The 19,755-nt window shown below is 46.1% G+C and overlaps 1 protein-coding gene across 5 annotated transcripts; it reads left to right on the plus strand.

Annotated features, from left to right (window-relative positions):
* Window positions 1–314: 314 nt before the first annotated feature.
* On the plus strand, window positions 315–19,114 carry CPNE9 (copine family member 9). 5 transcript variants are annotated; one of them, XM_032841540.1, is made up of 21 exons: window positions 316–630; window positions 1,163–1,203; window positions 1,318–1,364; window positions 1,464–1,567; window positions 2,046–2,082; window positions 2,304–2,306; window positions 2,592–2,668; window positions 6,533–6,596; window positions 6,712–6,815; window positions 7,064–7,168; window positions 8,574–8,615; window positions 8,935–9,010; window positions 9,116–9,169; window positions 9,583–9,644; window positions 10,377–10,423; window positions 11,323–11,504; window positions 11,761–11,888; window positions 15,863–15,965; window positions 16,557–16,614; window positions 16,997–17,070; window positions 18,714–19,114. In XM_032841540.1, the coding sequence occupies exons 1-21, from the start codon at window positions 563–565 to the stop codon at window positions 18,897–18,899; spliced, it is 1,662 nt and encodes a 553-aa protein (XP_032697431.1). In that variant the 5' UTR covers window positions 316–562; the 3' UTR covers window positions 18,900–19,114. The 5 variants fall into 5 exon arrangements, with proteins under 5 accessions (XP_032697433.1, XP_032697432.1, XP_032697431.1 ...); XM_032841542.1 differs by lacking the exon at window positions 7,064–7,168 and having other exon boundaries at window positions 315–630; XM_032841541.1 differs by lacking the exon at window positions 2,304–2,306 and having other exon boundaries at window positions 315–630.
* The last annotated feature ends 641 nt before the right edge of the window (window positions 19,115–19,755 follow it).

A 19,755-nucleotide genomic window follows, 5' to 3' on the forward strand; every position in this document is an offset into this window, starting at 1 on the left:
AGACTGAGCCACCAGAGATGTTGAGTAACTTGCCCAAGGTCACACAGCTAATAAGAATAAATGAAAAACTCTTTCTATACCTAGGTAGGGCGGAAGTGGGAAGAGGAAGAAGCAGATTGTTCAGGGAGCAGCTCAGGAAGAGGAAGTGTCCCCAATGCCCACCAGATGCCCCAAACCCTTCAGCATCGCGGACAGTTCCGGGGGGGGGGGGGGTTGTTTTCGCCAGGGTGAAACGCGCTGGGAGGACTCTCCCAAGGTATGGGCTGGATTTAGGGTTGGGGTAGGGTTCCCCGCCGGCTGGAGGCTGCTCCAATGGGGCGGGGGCCGCCCGCAGGGCCGGGCGGGGCTAGGTTACCATCTGGAGTCACTGCCGCCCGGCGGCCACAGTCAAGGCGCAATCCGCGGGAGTGCAAGCAGGGCTGGAGGGAGTGCAGACGCCGCCGCCGCCGCCGCCGCCGCCGCTACTGCGGCGGCACCTGAACCAACCCCACCGCTGCCGCCGCCCCTAGCCCTGGCAGCCCCTGTCTCACAGCCTCCAGCAGCTCCGGCCACTCGACCAGCCATGTCTCTCAGCGGAGCCTCTGAGCGCAGCGTCCCGGCCACCAAGATTGAAATTACCGTGTCCTGCCGGTGAGCCGCCACGCTGGGGAGGGCGTAGGCACTGCCCCTGCCCCAATCGGCTCTGGGGCTTAGAGAGGGCAAGGGCCAGACCCCAGGGGGAAAGAAGCATCCAGGGCCGGAAAATCTCAGATTCAGACTTAGGGGAGACTCTGGCGGGTTCAGGGAGGGGGTTTCTTTGAACAGCTCCACCCGCAAATAAAAGCTCAGCCTGCGGGTTCAAGGAACGGGTCGCGGGGATCCAATAGGATCTGGGTTCCAGGAGGACAAAGTTCTGGGGCTAACCCTCTTTCCTGGACCCTTGAAGACAGTGTGGAAGCCTAGATAATAAGTCTTGAGCCGATTATTTTGGTGCTGTCCAGGGTGCTGACAACGCAGACCACCTCCCCATCCCACCCCCAACAACTCTCCACTGGGTGTAGTAATGGGGGAAGGAGATGCGATTTGAGCCCCATGTCTCCCTCGGGTGCCCAGCTCAGGTCAGACCGAGCACTGGGCTCCAGAATGACCCATCCTCTGTCCGTTTGTCTGTTGCTTTCTCTAGGAACCTGCTGGACCTTGACACCTTCTCCAAGTCTGACCCCAGTAGGAGGCGCCAGGGAAGGGAGGGGGAACTAGGGTCCGGGCGGGACTGAGGGGTGGGGAGAGGTTCAGACCAACCTGACATCCTTCCTTCCCCGCCTCCACTCTCGCCTGCAGTGGTGGTGCTTTACACGCAGAGCCAGGCCAGCCAGGAGTGGCGAGAGGTGAGTCCACGAGCCCTCTCTTAGCCAAGAGCTGCCCCCCACCCACCCCATCACTTGCCCGCTGGTTGGCCCCATGCTTACTCTCCGCCCCCTATCCAGTTTGGCCGGACAGAGGTGATCGACAACACGCTGAACCCAGACTTTGTGCGCAAATTCGTCCTCGACTACTTCTTTGAGGAAAAGCAAAACCTGCGCTTTGATGTGTGAGCTCCTCCCAGAATCCTGGGTTGGATCCCCCCCTCCCCCCAACCTGGATCCACACAAGATTCTGGCAGGCTCCTTTCCAACCCTGCCTCCCAGCCTGGCTCCTCCACCAGGCCTTTAATCCCACTCTGAAGGCCTTCACTCTAGTCTTAGCTCTGTCCCCAACTCTAGCTTGGCCCTGTCCTTAGGTCAGATCCAATCCAGTTCACTTCCCAGACCTGGCTTGGGCCCAAAGCTTTGCACCCTAATTTAGCTCAGGCTCCATCAAGAGGCCCTGGTATAACTCCACCCCAGCAGTCCCCAGACTTAGCCTTGTCCCTGACTCTCTGTGACCCTGACTCCTGCCCTAAAGGAGAACCTGACTGAATTTGGATCCAAGGCTGCCCCTCACAATTTTAAATAGGACTCAAAACTCGACCACTTTTCTAGACTGTCTCTCACCAGCCCCGGCTTATGCTGGTTCTACTCTCTTCCCAGATACAACGTTGACTCCAAAACCAACATCTCCAAACCGGTGAGCGAGCATCCCCTCGCAGGCTGGCCAGGCACACAGGAGGCGCTCAGTGTGTTAAACAACCTTCCTTAGAACCCTCCTACACCTCAACCCCAACTCTAACTTCTTGGGCCCCAAACCCAGCCTCCTGCCCCTCCTCTCCTGCTCTTGTGTCTTGGTTTCCCACCCATGCCTTTTACTCATTGTTCCTCTTCCCTCTTGGCCACCTTTGGAACACGCAGAAGGTGAGGCTGAACGGGGCTGGCTTTGGGAGGGTGGGGTGTGGAATGGAAGGTGAGGTGTGGGATGGCATTGTGGAGAGCAACTTAAACTGAAGCAGAAACAAGAAGCAGAATTGGCCTAGGGACCCCCTTCCCCCTTCCCTCTTCTTTAAAGCATGGGCAGGGTGATGTTTCTAGGGTTCTGCCATCCTGGAACACACTGCTTGGTGCAGCAGTACCACCAGGGCTAGGCTGGGACTCTGTGTCCCCAGCCCCTCCTGGCCTTCTTGACTCCATGTCCTGGTGCAGGATTTCCTGGGACAAGCATTCCTGGCCCTGGGAGAGGTGATCGGAGGCCAGGGCAGCCGTGTAGAGCGAACCCTCACGTAAGCTGAACAAAAAGGGGTGCTGGGGAAAGGGTGGGTGCCTCCAAATTTTCCTCCCAAAGACGCTGCTGACCCAATAGCAGTGAAGGCTGAGACTCCCCCTGGTCAGGAGCCTTCAGTGGCTCCCATCACCCTCCTGGGAAAGACCAATGTCCAGGGCTCCGTTCAAGTCAGTCTCAGGACTGATATGTCTTGTTTTGTCCTCTCTCTCTCTGTCTCTGTCTTTATCTGTCTGTCTCTGTCTCTCTCACCTCAGTCTTTTTCTAAGTCTGAATCTACCCTTAAGGTCCACTTCTAAGCTTTTTTCCTCTGGGAAGCTTCCCCTCACTTAATCAATACCCCTGGAATTTCCATTACATTTACTCACTAAATATTTATCAACATGTTTTGTATGCCATACCCTGTGCTAGGCACCAGAGACTCATCCATTCCATAAATACTACTGGGCATATACTCTATGTCAGCCACTGTTCAAGGGACTTGGGTTGTAATGATGAACATAACAAAGGTTCCTGCCCTCAGGGAACTTATACTATGGAAGGTGGGGGAGAAACTGTACAAAATTGACACAACAAGTAAGCAAATTATATAATATATTGGAAGACATCAAGTGCTATGGGAAAAAGGCAAAGTAGAGCAGAATTAGGAAGATCGTAAATGCTGAATGGTGGGACTTGCAATATTCTGCAGAGTGGTTGAGTAGGTTTTATGGAGAGGTAACTTTACAGCAAATACCTGGACGAAGGAAGGAAGTAAGCCATGCAGATACCTGGATATGGGATGTTCCAAGCAGAGGAAGCTGCCAGGGCAAAAGCCTGATATGTTCAGAGAGCAGCACAGAGGCCAGTGTGGCTATACCCAAGTGAGCAGGAGGAAGGAAGAGATGAGATTGGAGAGTTAACAGTTTAGGGCCTTGTGGCCACTGTAAGGATTTTAGCTTTTACTCTGAGTTGGGAGTCACTGGAAGGCTCTGAAGAAAGGAGTGACATGATCTGACTATGTTTTCAAAGAATGATGCTGGCTGCTGGATTGAGAATAAACCTTGGGCAGATGAAGAGAGTAGCATGTATCCCACTGGAAAGCTATTACAGTAATCCAGGGTGGCAGCAGTAAAGGAGAGAAATGGTCAGATCTGGATATAACTTGAAAGTATAGCCAACTGATTCCTGACAGGTTGAATATGGATGTGAGAGAAGAGGAGTCAAGGATGACACCAAACCCTTTGGCCTGAACACCTGGAAGGATGGAGTTGCCATAAATGAGATGGTTAAAAAAAAAAAAAAAAAAAAGGAGGGAGACGTATATTGTGGGGAGATTTAATCAGGAGTTCAGTCTGACTCCTGTTGAATTTGATAATTTTTTTAGACATCCTGTCAGATATGTCAAATAGGCAGTAAAATACATGAGTTGTAGATGCTCTTTCAGATCAGGAGACTAGATGGAGTCACCAAGGAAGTGAGCAGAGAAAGAAAGGACCAAACACCAAGACTCCATGAAATGGAACTAGAAAAGAAGACTGAGAAGGAGCATTTATGAAGTAGGAGGAGGACAAAAGAAGGGGTGTTGTCTTGGAGGCAAAGTGAAGGTCATGTATTGAGGAGAGAGTGACCAGCCACATCAAATGCTGCTGCAGGTCTCAAGTTCTGAAGGAAGAAGTGGGGGTGATAGCCTGGTTGGAGAGGTTTAGAAGAGAATGGAAGAGAGGAATGAAAGTCAAGAATCTTTCAAGGGGTTTTGCTGCAACGAAAAGAGAAAAAGAGGTGTGGTTAGGGAAGGAAGTGAGGTCAGAATAGGTTTGCATTCTTTTTTGTTTTACAATTTTATTTATTTGTTTGACAGACAGATCACAAGTAGGCAGAGAGGCAGGCAGAGAGAGAGGGGGAAGCAGGCTCCCTGCTGAGCAGAGAGCCCCCTGCGGGGCTTGATCCCAGAACTCTGGGATCATGACCTGAGCTGAAGGCAGAGGCTTTAACCCATTGAGTCACCCAGGTGCCCCTAGGTTTGCATTTCTTTAACATGAGAAAAATTATACCACATTTGTATGTTAAGGAGAATGACCTAGTATAAACTGAAAAAATTGACATAATAAAAAAAAGGAGAGAATTGCTGGAATGATGTCCATGTACAGGCAAGAGGGTGTAGAATGTAGCACACAGTGGAGGGATAAATAGGCACACGGATAGTCATTTATAGCAACAGTTGCGTGGGTGAAGATACTGGAGGCAAGGTAGGTGTGGTGGTAGGTCTGTGGACATTCTCTTCTGGTTGCTTCAGTTTTGTCAGTGAAGTAGGAAACAAGGTCATTGGCTAAGTGAGGATGGGGGAGGAGGCTTTCCGGGTTTGAGAGAGAGGAGGAGTGAAACTGCCCTCTAGCAGAACTGGAGAGTGAAGTATGATTAAGGACCCTCTTGAGGTTTTTGGTCATGCATTTAAAATGAGACCAGTTAGGGGCGCCTGGCTGGCTCAGTCAGTAGAGCACGTGATTCTTGATCTCAGGGTCATGAGTTCGAGCCCCATGCTGGGTGTAGAGATAACTTAAATAAATAAGAAGTAAAAAAAAAAAAAAAAAAGTGAGACCTGTTAACAAGATTGTGTGTTTTCCTCTGGCCTTATTCAGCTGCACATGTGCAGTACAGGTTAGGCAGAGAACTGGATTTAACTAGGGCTGTGGTTCCGCCAATAAGTATACTGAAGTGACAGAAAGGCAGTAGATAAAGGGTAGGTTGCAAAGAAGCAATTATTATAATCATTGACTGGAACTCACACTGGGTAAGGAGGTGAGGAAAAACATTAAGGAGACAATAGACAGAAAGCAGTAAGACTTGGTCCTGGGTGTGCAGGTGAAGAGTCCCTATACTCCTCACACTCTTCTTAAAGCACAAGGAGTCAAAAATTAAAAGTAGTGAAAGAAATAGTTCCACATTCATGTCAAAGATGAGAAAAATCACTTAGTAAATTGGAGCCAGGTCTTGAACCCAGAACACTCCTGACCTAGCTTTCTCTCTGCCACACTTGGGACCCTTTGGAGTCAGGATTCACAGGCTTATATCAGCCTCTCCAAGGTCCCTGACCACTTGGAGATCCAAGGCAAGGCAAGTTGGGGATGAGTGTCCTAATATGTACCTTTCAAATACATGGAAGTGTCCCTTCTTGGATCAGGGGAGGATAAGGCTTCCCTTGTCTTTTTTTATTTCACTCTTCACATTTTTCACTTTTCAGAAAGCACATCAACAAAACAGCCTTTTGCTCTGGGTCTGGTTAGAAATTCTTCTCCCTCATTCAGCACAGCTACATCATACTCTACTTGCCTATTGCCTTTGACATCCCACCTCCCTCTGGAAGCTCCCTGAGGGAACAGTCTAGCAGAACTAGAGAGAGTGTCAACTGGCCAGTTCATACCTAGCACAGTGCCTGACATATAGTAGATACCAAGGTCTGCTTTGAGAAATTTAATCACCTTCGTATCAATAACACTTCCCAATTGCTTGTCCTTCCATGCACTCATTCAGATCTTTTCACAACCCCAAGAAGTTGGCATGATTCCCATTTCATAGTAGAGGAAACTAGGACCCCAAAAGAGGAAATAAATTACTCAGGACTTTAAATCCTATGTCTTCCCCACACTACCATTATAACATATCCACCTAGGCCAGATTAGCCCCTTTCTTTCAGACTACAGACCCCTTCCCTATCAAAGTCAGGCCCTTCCCCACAAGGAACCACACAGGGCAGAAAGAGATACATTTAGGAGACTGTTAGGAAACAGCATAGTGAATCCCCTGTCCCACCTAATCCCAGATTGGCTACCCCATTCTTCATTGCCTACTCTCCCTCCCCTCACAAAGAGGCTTTTTCTGCTTCCAGGGGTGTACCAGGCAAGAAGTGTGGGACCATATTGCTGACTGCAGAGGAGCTTAGCAATTGTCGGGTCAGTAAGGGCCATATGCTAGACCCACAAGGCTTCCTTCTCTCCTAAACTCCCTTTAGTGGACTGTTTGAGGCTATGAACAATTTGGGTATCAACAGCCAAATTTCATCCCTAGGACATTGCCACCATGCAACTGTGTGCAAACAAGCTGGACAAGAAGGATTTCTTTGGGAAGTCAGACCCTTTCCTTGTGTTCTATAGGAGCAATGAAGATGGCACGTGAGTCGATGTCTTCTCCAGTGGCACCCACCCCTGCCCTACTGTGACCATGGGCACATTATGGCTCTCAGGCTGGAGGTGGGGCATCTTAGACTCTACTAGGACATGAGTTCAGAATTTACTCAAGGCAGCACACAATATGTGCTCAACAAGTGGGGAAATCCCAGGAATCTCCAAGAGTATGAGGTCCTAACTCTGGGCTCAGTCCTGCCCCCAAGGCAGGTTCCAGTCCTCTTGTTCCTCTCCAGGTTCACCATTTGCCACAAGACAGAGGTTGTGAAAAACACACTGAATCCTGTGTGGCAACCCTTCAGCATCCCTGTGCGGGCACTGTGCAATGGAGACTATGACAGGTCTGCTTCAGTGTAAACTAGGGCATAAGGGAACAAGGGCATGAGAATGGGATTCCTGAGGCCCAATATGCTGGCGGAAGTGTCATAATAGTTCTGGAGGATCTTGCTTGGTGAGACAGAGTTTTGGGCCTAGAGATGGGTAGATGGGGAAGCAAATGGATGGCCACATAGATGGATAGGATGAATGGGTTGATGGGTAGATGAAAGGGCAAATGAACAAAGGAATACACAGATACATGGATGGAGAGTCAGATGGTTGGATAAGCTGGTGAATGGATGGATAGGTATATGGAGGGATGTGTACAAGGACTGGTGGATGGGTAGAAGGGGAGATGGGTGAATGGATAACAGATAAGTGGATAAGTGAACTCATGGGCAGATCATTACATGGACAAATGATGGATGGATTAACGGATGAACAAACAGATGGATGGGTATATGAGAGATTGTTAGATGGTTGGAGAGGCAGAGGGATGACGGAAAAAGCAGGAGGATAAATAGGTAGAGCAAAAGGTGGATTTGTGAATGGATGGTAGATGGATGGAAGGATCAGTAGATTAATTAGTTGATTAATGAGAGTGAAGGAGATGGATAGGCTGACCATATGAACTAATAAATGGACAGTATGAAGACAGGTGAGTAGGTGGAAGGATGGATGGGCACACAGATGGATGGTTATTGTAGATGAATGGATGATCATATGGACAAATGTGATAGATGGGTGTTTGGTTAGAGAGCTGAATGGACAGAGAGATGGATGCTTGCATACATCAGTAAGTCAGTGAATGCCTGGACGTATAGTTAGATGGGAGGATAAAGAAAGGGATTAAAAGGTTTTTAGATTGGCAAATGTATGGGTAAGTGGGTGGCTACATGGATAGAGAGTTGTAACTGCAACACAGATATATGGACATATAGGAGGACTTAGGCATAGTACTTTAGAACAAAGTCTTTGGAACCAGGATATCTGAGTTTAAATCTCAGCTCAATTATTTACTAGTTATGGTCCTTAGTCAAGTTACTGGTTTTTGGTATCCTAGTTTCCTTATCCAAAAATAAGAATAATAGTACTTACTTTATAGTAAGTACTATTATAGGATGGTTCTTAAATGAGTCAATCTACACAAGCACTGGTAGCAATGCCTAGAATATAGTAGACTCAACAAGTAGTAAAGAATAGTAATAGTGGTACAAAGAGCAATAGAAGAAATAATGGCAGCAGCAATATAGTTGGGTATGTGCAGGGACTGATGAATGAGTAAATAGGATGGATGGACTGGTGGGAGAAAGGTTAAAGGAAAAACAGATGGGTGTATGGAAGGATGATTTGTGTGTATTTAAGTAGGTGAGGGTGTCTCTAGGATTTATCATACACGCTAGCCTATGTTTATCTCCTGCATTGCAGAACAGTGAAGATTGATGTGTACGACTGGGACCGGGATGGAAGGTAGAACTGCCCCACATAGTACTGTCTTCTCTTGTAGTTAATTCAAACTGTTTTCTCTAATACATAATACATTCACTAGGAACCCAAAGTGGTCTTGGGAGTCAAGAAGGGTGATAATAGATGCCAGGACCTTGAGTACAACTGACCCTCTCAGTTGCATCTTCCTTCTTTCCCCCTTAACTTGGCCTCTCTTCTGGCCCCAACCCCAGTGCCCTGCAGCCCAAGTAGAGGCAGGGGATAGTGGGAACAAAAGACTAATTTCAGGGCTGGCTCCAAGTCAACAGTAGCTACTGCTCACCCACCCCTGGCCTCACTGCAGCCATGACTTCATCGGTGAGTTCACCACCAGCTACCGGGAGCTGAGCAAGGCCCAGAACCAGTTCACAGTGTATGAGGTGAGAACTCCAGCCCTGTCCAGGTTGCCCAAGCCTTTCCTGGTATGCTCAGTCTGCATTTCCCTTCCTCTGTTTCCCACCTTCACTGTTCTCTTCTTTACCTAGGTACTTAACCCTCGGAAGAAATGTAAGAAGAAGAAATATGTCAATTCAGGAACTGTGAGTGCTCCCTGGAGCTCTGGTCCTTCCTAGATCCTTCTGTTTCTATTCCCATTGACATAATATATGACAAATGTTGGGGGAAGGCTGTGAGCATGGATTACTTGGATATAGTAATGTTGGGTCCAAGGTGACTTCATTTAAGTTTCTTTTTTCTTTTGATTTCTCACCTGAGGAAAACTGTTTGCTTATTACTGTTTTGCAGAATCAAAAAAAAAAAAACTTAAGTTGTATTTCCCAATTTAATACACTTTTGGAAATCAAAATCTGCTTCTGACAGCTTCCTCTTTTTTGCCCTTTCAGAAATTAGATAGGGTTGGGGAGTGTGGGGTAGGGGGTGGAATCATGTGCCTCTCTGCCTTCTGCCACCCAACTGCCCTTTCCAAAATAGCAGGGCTGTCTCTTTGTTCCAGGTGACACTGCTCTCCTTCTCTGTGGACTCTGAATTCACTTTTGTTGACTACATCAAGGGAGGGTGAGTCACAGACCAAGTTCTGGGCTGAAAGATCAGCATTGAGTTACTTACAGTTCCAAGCCTCAGTTTTCTTATTTATGAATGGTTAGGATCCGTGGAGATAAACTTTTAGTGAACATTTGGCAAACTATAAAGTGCTCTGTAAAATGAATAATGCTCCCCCTCTTAGTTTTCTTCATGAGGCTGACTTTCATACCTACCTTCCAGTCCTCTTCCCTCCCATGGGAAGATGCGGGACAGATGGCCCCAAGAACCTGATTGCGGTCCAGATAAAAATCATGGCCAGGCAACAGGAAGAGTCCAAGAGAGAGGGAAAACCCAAGCAGACCAAAGGGGACATTCCATTTGGCTCAGTAGTGGTAGGCAGGCCTGGCAAAAGTATTTTGCTTCTCTGAAGCTCACTCTTCTCCGATGCAAAATGGAGATGTTAAATACTACTTCAGGCCTATAGTAAGGATTAAGTTAAATGACATAAATTACAGACACTTGTCACACAGTAGGTTCTGCTACCCAGTGTGTGCTTCATGGACCATAGGATCTGCATCATCTGGGAGTTTGTTAGAAATGTAGAATTTCAGGGTCTACACAGACCATCCAGATCAGAATCTGCATTTTAACACTATCTCCAGGTGATTCATGTGCACACTAGTGCACATTTTTGTGAAAATTTGAGAAATCCTGATATAATATGTATTTGTCCCTCACTTCTCAGTCCATCTATTTCCCCAACAGGACACAGCTGAACTTCACTGTAGCCATTGACTTCACAGCGTCTAATGGTGAGGCATGGATGGGGGATGGCGTATGGAGGAATTCTAAGGAATTCATTAGGGATTGGCCTGGATTCTGACCTGGGGATAAGAGTTCACCTACCCAGTGGCACCTGGGTGACTCAGTTGGTCAAGAGTTCGCCTACCCAGTAAGCCCAGGCTTGAGGCAAAGCCCAGCCAGGCTGGTACTGGGACAGGAGTTTCAAGGGGAGATTATTGGGTATAATAAGGGATGGAAGGTAAAAGAAAATAGGGTTTCAATTTTAAAAAGTTGAAAGGAGAAATACCTCAGGAAGTGGATGAGTAAATGAATGGATGGGAGATAATAGAGGTATAAGGAGAAATGAAGCAGTAAATGAGTGAGTAATGACTAGGTAGGTAAATAGATGAATAAAACAAGTAGGTAGATGGGTTAGTGAGTGAGTACAGTAGGTTGAACAAGTGGATGAATGAATAGGTATGCAGGTAGACAAATGGACCAATGATTAAATTGGAGAAATAACAGGTAAGTAGATAGAATAACGAATGAGTGGATAGGTGGATGAATCCATGTGAAGACAGAATGAACTGAAATGAATAGGATTGATGGGTGGGTGGTAGTTGGATAGATACTGGATATGGAGAATGGAGAGGAAGATGGACAGAAATAGGTCGGTAGATTGAAAGATGAATTTATGCTCAGTGGATGGGAGAATGGATATGTGTGTAAGTGGATAAAATGATGGATAGATATAGGGGTTGGTGGATGGATGGAGGGGAAAATGAACATATGGATGACTGGGAAAAATAATGAGGGAGTACATGGGTAAAGAGTGAGTGAATGGATAGGTGGTTGGATATATACATGGACAGGTGAATAGATAAATGATCAAGGTGACCATGAGGCTGGGCGTCCTCTGTCCCTACAGGGAATCCTCTGCAGCCCACCTCCCTGCACTACATGAGTCCCTACCAACTCAGCGCCTACGCCATGGCCCTCAAGGCAGTAGGAGAAATCATCCAGGACTATGACAGTGACAAGCTCTTTCCAGCTTATGGCTTTGGGGCCAAAGTGCCTCCAGAGGGACGGATCTCCCACCAGTTTCCCCTGGTATAGTATTGGCCAGAGCCTACACTCCATGCCTTGGCATCTGGTCCACTCAAATTGGTGAATTTCTTCTCAGGGTCAAGTGCCTGCAGAGGACCAGGAAACTATGAGAGGGGAGCAGAGCAGGGAGGGGAGCAGGACTGGAGTTTGGAGGGGAGCATGAGAGAGAAAGATGGAAAAAAGAAGGAGTGAGCTGGGATCAGAGTACTCCTGGGTATACCCTGCATGGCTCAGCCCAACAAAGCATCTTCTCCGACAGAACAACAATGATGAGGATCCCAACTGTGCAGGGATTGAAGGTGTGTTGGAGAGCTACTTTCAGAGCCTGCGCACAGTGCAGCTCTATGGGCCCACCTACTTTGCTCCTGTCATCAACCAAGTGGCCAGGTAAGGAAACTGGGTGGGGGCTGGAAGGAATGAGCGGACCCAGGCAGGGGACTGATTTTCCAAGGACAGTTAAGACCACTCTTGGGTGAACCTGGGCTTTGGGGAAAGAGTAAAATTTTCAGTGTTGTCCAGGCTCTGATAATAAAGAGATAAATGCCTTATCCTGGGGTAGTGAGGTGTCAACAAACTACACCAATCCCACTCTCTGGGATCAACAATTGAGGCCTCAAGTTTGGAGCAAAGAAAGATGGTCCTATAGCACAATGGTTAAGGCACAAGCTTTGGCATCACACCTGGCTCCACCCCTCACTAACCATACGACCTTAAGCAACTCAGCCTAAGTCCCCATTTTATCCCTATAAATGGGTATAATAATGGAAAACAATAGCACTTCTTCATAGGGTTTTTGGGAGGTTAAAATTAGATAACAAAGTAAGAATTATTAGCACAGTGTCTGGCCCATAGTAAGTGCTCAATAAATGGTAGATTTAAAAAAATAGAAAAGTAACTTCTAAAAATAGAAGAGTAACTACAGGGTGCCTGGATGGCTCAGTCAGAAGTGTGTGACTCTTGATCTCAGGGTTGTGAGTTTGAGCTCCACGTTGGATGTAGAGATTATTTAAATGAATAAATAAATAAAAACTTTTAAAAAACCTCCAAATTTTTAGAATAAAAAAAACAAGATCACATATCAAGTCACTTTTTAAAATGCAAATAAAATAAAACGACAGAACTAAAACTAAACATATGTCATTAAATATAAATTGGATAAGTTCACCTATTAAAAAAAAAGATTCTGATTGAATAAAACAATGAAATAATAAGTAACTCCTACAAAATGCTGAATAGAAGAGACCCAGCTACAACAAAGTACTTCAGAAAGCTTGAAAGTAAAAAGATTAAACAAAAAAAGAGAATACAAATGGAAGGATTTCAGGGAGATTTATATGCCTATAGACTTCCCTTTTCCCTAATAAAGATTGTTTATGTAATTCATAACAAGGTTAATAGTTTCTTTCAATTATGAAAGTAACGTAACATTGCTGTAAAAAAATTTCAAGGATGGAGAAATGAAATAAGAAATCACCCAGAATACGGCCCATGGGAATATTGATGTATATACAGTTCTTGACAGTATTTTTCCTTATGAATCCGTAATTGCAGTCAAATTACATGCAAGGGTGCCTGGCTGGCTCAGTCAGAAGAACATGTGACTCTTGGCCACTGGGTTCTGAATTCAAGACCCACACTGGGTGTAGAGATTACTAAAAAAGTTAATTAATTAAAAAATACATTTAATAGTTCACCACTGATCTTTTCACTTAATATTGGAGATCGAGCATATTGTTATTATTAAACAGATTTCTTAATTTTATCTTAGTTCATTCATTCGTTCCTTGAATAAACATTCAATAAAGAGGCAATGTAGCATGAATGCGGGCTGTGGAACCAGATTAGCTAAGTCAATATACCCACTCTACCACTCCCTAGCTGTGTGAATTTGAGCAAGACCCTGAACCTCTCTATGCCTGTTTCCTCAATTGTAAAATGGCAATAATAATAGCAGTATCATAGGGCTTTTGTGAGGGTTAACTAAGTTAATATATTTCAAGCACTTAGTGCCTGACACATAACTGCTATAACTGTTAGCTGTTACTGTTACTATTATTATCATTATTACTATTCAAAGGGCATCTGCTGTATGCTCAGTTCTCTGCTGGGGCACTGGAGACTCACAGATGAATCACATCTAGTCTCTGCCCTTGGGAGCTCCTGCCTTGGAGCAGGAGACAGAAATATAAATAAATCATTACTTTCCATAGGCTAGAGCTTCCCAGACTTTTCCAGCAAGTTGCCTGTTGGCAAAGGCAAGTGATCGCTTCCCTCAGGGGACTCTTAGGAGCACAGCTGAAAGCAACCAGGCTGAAAATGTCTTTGAAGCCACCATATTTATCTTTAAAATCATGCAAATTTTACATTCTCCTCATTTTGTGTCCATGTGTGCTTTAATTTAGAGGGAGAAAAAAGGTGTTTTAAGTATATGTAGAGTTTTCTAGCTTTATCCACCAGGTCATACAGGAGAATGGATACTCCAGGTATCCTGTGAACTTGGGTCTCCCTGGGCACACATGCTGGTACCCTCATGGGTGTGAAAACCCATGTGGAAGGGCTGACAGCCTATCTTGGTGGGTGGTATCCTAGAAGGCAGAGGGAGAAGAGGAGTGGGTATAACCTAGTCTGAAAGATCCAAGGAGCCTAACTTTCAGAGGGGAATGGGTCTACAGGGCAAGTTGGACTTTATCAGAGAAAGAGATGCAGAGTAGGCTTGGCAAAAGGAACAGCATGTGAAAAACACAGAGTTACAAAAGGGCAAGCTCAGGAAACAGTAAACAGTATATTACGACCAGAATGTACAATGTCTATGGAGCGTATCCAAAGAAAAGGCCAGGAACAGAGAGTGAAGGAATCAAGAGCTCAGGCTTTAGGCTTAGTTGGGTTCTTTTACTGAGCACTTGAAATGTAGCTTGGGTCAGCAAGAAACCAAATATTTACTTCTATTTTTTTTAAATTTTATTTATTTATTTGACAGAGATCACAAGTAGGCAGAGAGGCAGGCAGAGAGAGGGGTAAGCAGGCTCCCCGCTGAGCAGAGAGCCCAATGCAGGGCTCAATCCCAGGACCTGAGATCATGACCTGAGCTGAAGGCAGAGGCTTAAACCACTGAGCCACCCAGGTGCCCCTATTTACTTCTATTTAATGTAATTTAAATTTCAATAGTCCCATATGGCCAGGGTCTGCCTTACTGGATAGTGCAACTCTGTCCTTTCCAACCTAATGGCCTAAGACTGAAAGTCAAGAGACCAGGATGTACCATGACCTTTGTGCTCTCTGAAGGTCTCATTTTTCTTATATTTAAAATAAGGGACCCGGGGCACCTGGGTGGCTCAGTGGGTTAAAGCCTCTGCCTTCGGCTCAGGTCATGATTCCAGGATCCTGGGATGGAGCCCCGAATCGGGCTCTCTGCTCAGTGGGGAGCCTGCTTCCTCCTCTCTCTCTCTGCCTGCCTCTCTGCCTACTTGTGATCTCTGTCTGTCAAATAAATAAATAAAGTCTTAAAAAAATAAATAAAAATAAAATAAGGGACTGAACTCAATAACTTCTGAATCCTTTTCGGATAGAAAAATCTTGGATTCAAAGATTAATGGTGAGAGAAGGAAAAAGGAGCTTGGGAGCAGCTGTTAGTCTGGCTAAGGACTCAGCAGCATAGGCAATGGGAGGTGGCCAGCAGAGGGGAGAAGGAAGAAAGAGGAAATGGGTGAGAAAGGGAAGAAAGAAGGCCTTTAGCCTTTGGTCTTGCCCTTGTATAAAAACCAAATCTTTCTAGGGTCTGTCAAAGCCCTGTGTGATCTGGCCCCTACCCCATCTCAGCCACATGGTCCACTTTGCTTTCTGGGCTCCAGACACAGTGGGCTTCCTTCAGTCCCATCACAAGGCCCTTGTCTATGCTGTTCCCTTTGTTCTTCCCCTTTGCTTAGCCTCTCCTTCATCCTTAGACATTATTTCCTTAAAGACGCCTTCATTGACCTGCTGGACAATGTCAGGACCCCCTACTAGACACTGTTACAGCAGTGTTCCTTTCCATTACAGTACTCGTCCCTTGAGTAATTACAGCTATTTCTGTGATTCTGGGATTCATGTCCTCCCTCAAGATTGCTGGAATGAATTTGTTTTTTCTCATTGTGTACCTCTGGTGCCTACTATAACACAGTAACTACCATAGTAAGTTCTCCATAAATGTTACTGGAGGGATATCAGACAGGGGCAGGCGTCCACGTCTGGGGAAGGAGCATGAGCTTCAGAAGCCCCAATCCTTGCCTACTGCTTATACACTGGTGGTGGAAGCTTTAGGAGTAGGGTGTTCCCTTGGCCTGTCTGGGCTTTCAGCTGGATTCTGATCATGGACTCTCAATCAGGGCTGCAGCCAAGATCTCTGATGGTTCCCAGTACTACGTTCTACTCATCATCACTGATGGGGTCATCTCTGACATGATGCAGACCAAGGAGGCCATTGTCAGTGTGAGTCTAAGGAGGAGGGCTTGGCAAAGAGGGGCACTGTTAATAACTGTGAACAGTTTGAGATTTTACTCTACTTGCAAGCTAACAAATTAGCCCTTTAGTTTCATGGATGCTAGCAGAAGACATAAGACTCCTGGATCAGAGACAAAGAACTGTGATCAGAGACAAAGAACTGTGTTATTCTTAGACATAGTAGTAGCTCAATTATCAGTATTTGCTTTGATTCTAAGTCCCAGTTCCCACAAAATGATGTGAAGAGGGTCGAATGACACCTGGACCCACAGTGGGATGCATTATAGATCAGAAATCCTAGTTTAGGGTATCTGAATCTTTTATAATGGGCAGTAAGCATGCCTGCCTTTGTTCTAGTGTGAGAAACAAACCTGCCCTTTGTTCCAAAGGAAGACACTATATCTTTCAAGGCTGTTTGATATGCAGACATCCTTGAAAAGATAGTTTGGAAAAAAGGGAATCAGTGCCTCTGCTTGCAAGCTGTGCAGAAACATGATACATGCACAGAGAATTGTCCCCAGCAGGCACCTCCATTGTTATGACTGTTCACCCCAACCATTCAACCTCTTTCCCTCACAGGCCTCCTCACTGCCCATGTCTATCATTATTGTTGGTGTGGGACCAGCTATGTTTGAAGGTGAGTAGGATCAAGGGTGTCCATGAACGAGACCAAGAACTGGGGAAAATATGGGAGGATCTGGGCACCCAGGTCCAAATCATATAAAGGAGAAAATGGATGCCTGTGTTGGACCTTGGCCAAGTCAAAGACCTTCTCTGAACCTATTTCCTTATTATAACCAAGGCTGTTGATATGAATAGTTCCTTCTTGGGGTTCCTTGGTGGATGGAATGCATAGTAAGGCATAATAACAACTCCATAACAATGCCTAAAATTTGTTAGCACTAAAAAAAAACCCCACAAACTATTCCATGATGACCCCAAAGTGGAGCTAACAAGGAACGGGGTAGCATGGGCAGGTATGGGAGAGGGCAATCAGCTAAAGGGTGTCTTCTCTGCAGCAATGGAAGAGCTGGATGGCGATGATGTGCGCGTGTCCTCCAGGGGACGCTATGCAGAACGGGACATCGTTCAGGTAGATCTAACCAGGGAGAGGAAGTCATGGAGCCAAAAGGCACAGTGGGAAAGAGAGGCTAAGTTGGCAGCCACTCTCCCATACTGTCTTCTTAGTCATCTACCTTTCTCCCCATTACTCTTTTAGCCGTTCTGCATTCATTGAACAAATTCTTTTTGAGGAACAGGCAGGTTGCTGCAGCCATTCTGGATCCATAGTATAGGAGATCCTCAAAGCCCCTGCCCTCTAGTGGAGACAACTCATAATCACACAGCTAAATATCTTAACTAGATTGTGTTAAGTGCTCCAGAGGAGCAGCAAATGCCAATATGAGAGCCTATAACAGGGACCTACCTGACTTAGCAGGTAGTCAGGGAAAGCTTCTATAAGGAAATGACATTTGAGCTAAAACCTAAAGGAGGGTTGCTCTACCTAAACATTGCAGGTAGAGAAGGAGCACATGCAAAGGCCCTGGGGCTCAGAAGAATTAGCCCAAACATGGAAAAGGCAATAGGCCAGGGTGGCAGGATCCCAGGAAATGTGAAGAAGAGGGGGCCAAGGCCTTGCTGGTTATGATGAAGATCTGTAGTTTTGTACTAAAGAATTAGAAACCTCTTGAAGGATTTTACTTAGGGGACTGAGATGGTCAGACTTGCATTTTAAGAGCTCTGCTGCATGGAGGGTCAACAGCAGCAGGTTGAGAGAGAAAGCAAGTAAACAGACCTGTCAGTGAGGAAACCTTTGAAATAGTAGAGAAGAGATGACAGGGATCTGGACAGGAATGGAAGCAGTGAGGATGGAGAGAAGAAGTAGTTTCAACAGATTGTTTAAGAAAATTTTAAAAGAGTTGATACTTTGATTAAATGGTTATGGGGAGGGAGGAAGACTTCAAGGATGACTCTGTTTTCTAGCTTGAGCAACTGACTGAGTGATAGTCCCACTTAATGGGAAAGGAAAGCCTTCCCTTGGGAAGGGGGAGGAACAGATTTGGAAAAAAGGGCCAGAATTCAGTTGCGAACACATTGGGTTTGAGATATCTAAGACAAGTGAATGGAAATGTGATATGGGCAACTAAATATGTGGCTCTAGACCTTAAAAAAAAGGCCAGGGATGGGAGTATAAATTTGGAAGTCATCAGAGTACAGTTTTTAAAGTCATGGAAGTATATGAAATCACCCAGGAGAGAAATGAGAGAAGTGACCAGGTTTAGGATCAGGTAGACCCAGAGGAATGGGGGTGAGGGGGAGGAGCATCCAGAAAGGAATGAAAAAAATCCAGAAGAGTGTGGTATGTCAAGAGTGGGATGTGTCTAGGAAGATTATGGTCAAATGTAATGAAAAGCTAAAGAGGAGTCAAGCAAGATGAAGACTGACAATTATTGCCCACTGGACTGATTTGGTAACATAAGGCCCATTACATTGGAGAAAGCAGTGTCAGTACTGCGTGAAGCCAAACAGGAATGGGTTGAAGGTGTATAGAAGGTGAATAGAAAAGGGATGGGGAGAAAGCAAATGTAGAAAGCTGCTGAGATAGGGGTGGGAAGAGATAGTGTTATATTTGGAAAGAGATGTTAGGAGTCAAAGAGGAAACCTCCTTAGTGCTCCCCTTCCCATTCCTCTCTTCCCTAACCATTACCCACACCTGATTGTCTGTGCCTGTCCCAGTTCGTCCCATTCCGAGATTACGTTGACCGGTCAGGAAACCAGGTGTTGAGTATGGCCCGACTAGCCAAGGACGTGCTGGCTGAGATCCCAGAGCAGCTGCTGTCCTACATGCGCACCAGGGATATCCAACCTCGCCCCCCACCTCCTGCCAACTCCAGCCCAACCCCAGCTCCAGAACAGTCCTGAGGAGCCTAACTATTCAGTAACTAGCAGTCTGCCTGCCTGCCCACCCATTGCTTCTGCTGAAAGCCAGAGGCACATGGAGCCCTGGACCTTACTGAGTCCAGCTTGAAGGATCAGTGCTAGCTAGCTGAGCCTTCTGTCCCCTCACCCACAGAAGGGCCTGGCACTGTCACCACTTCCCTGCCTTTGTGCCGATAATAAAGTTGATCTTTACTCCACTTCTGTCTCATGGTTCTTGGGGAAGGAGCCTGGGGGAACTGGGGGTCTGGGGCCATACCAAGAGAAGTGTGCAAAAACTGCTTCAGTTAAGGTTCATCCCCATCCTATCACCCATCCATCCAATCACTTCTTTTTTTTTTTCCATCCAATCACTTCTTCAGACATTCTTCAAGCACCTTAAGAAATGATAAATGAAACTTTGTGTGCTTGTTTTTTTCTGAAGAGAGGCCCATAGCTTTTGTCAGGTTCTCAAAGGGGGACCTGACCTCAAAAGGGGTCAGCTTTCCAATGACTCTAACTCTGCTCTGATCCATGTATTCTGAATATTTTGTTTTGTTTTTAGATTTTTATTTATTTATTTATTTGACACAGAGAGAGAGAGCGAGCAAGCGCGTGAGCGCAAGCAAGCAAGCAAGCAAGCACGCAAGCAGCAGGAGCAGCAGACAGAAGGAGAGGGAGAAGCAGGCTCCCCACTGAGCAGGAAGCCCAATGCGGGCCTCAATCCCAGGACTCCCGGATCATGACCAGAGCGGAAGGCAGTCGCTTAACCAACTGAGCCACACAGGCACCTCATTCTGAATATTTTAATGAGGATAATAAAAACAGCCAAATACTTGAGTATTCAGTACATATGGAGGTG

Source organism: Lontra canadensis, unplaced genomic scaffold, assembly GCF_010015895.1.
Source record: "Lontra canadensis isolate GAN:19392208 unplaced genomic scaffold, GSC_riverotter_1.0 scaffold124, whole genome shotgun sequence".
Lineage (NCBI taxonomy): Eukaryota > Metazoa > Chordata > Mammalia > Carnivora > Mustelidae > Lontra > Lontra canadensis.

Excerpts from the sequence above, each read along its gene's own strand:
- CPNE9 (XM_032841540.1), top strand. The coding sequence starts at position 563 with ATGTCTCTCAGCGGAGCCTCTGAGCGCAGCGTCCCGGCCACCAAGATT. Across the intron at positions 631-1,162 it reads GAAATTACCGTGTCCTGCCG|GAACCTGCTGGACCTTGACA; the intron begins GTGAGCCGCCAC and ends TGCTTTCTCTAG. Across the intron at positions 9,170-9,582 it reads AATATGTCAATTCAGGAACT|GTGACACTGCTCTCCTTCTC; the intron begins GTGAGTGCTCCC and ends TCTTTGTTCCAG.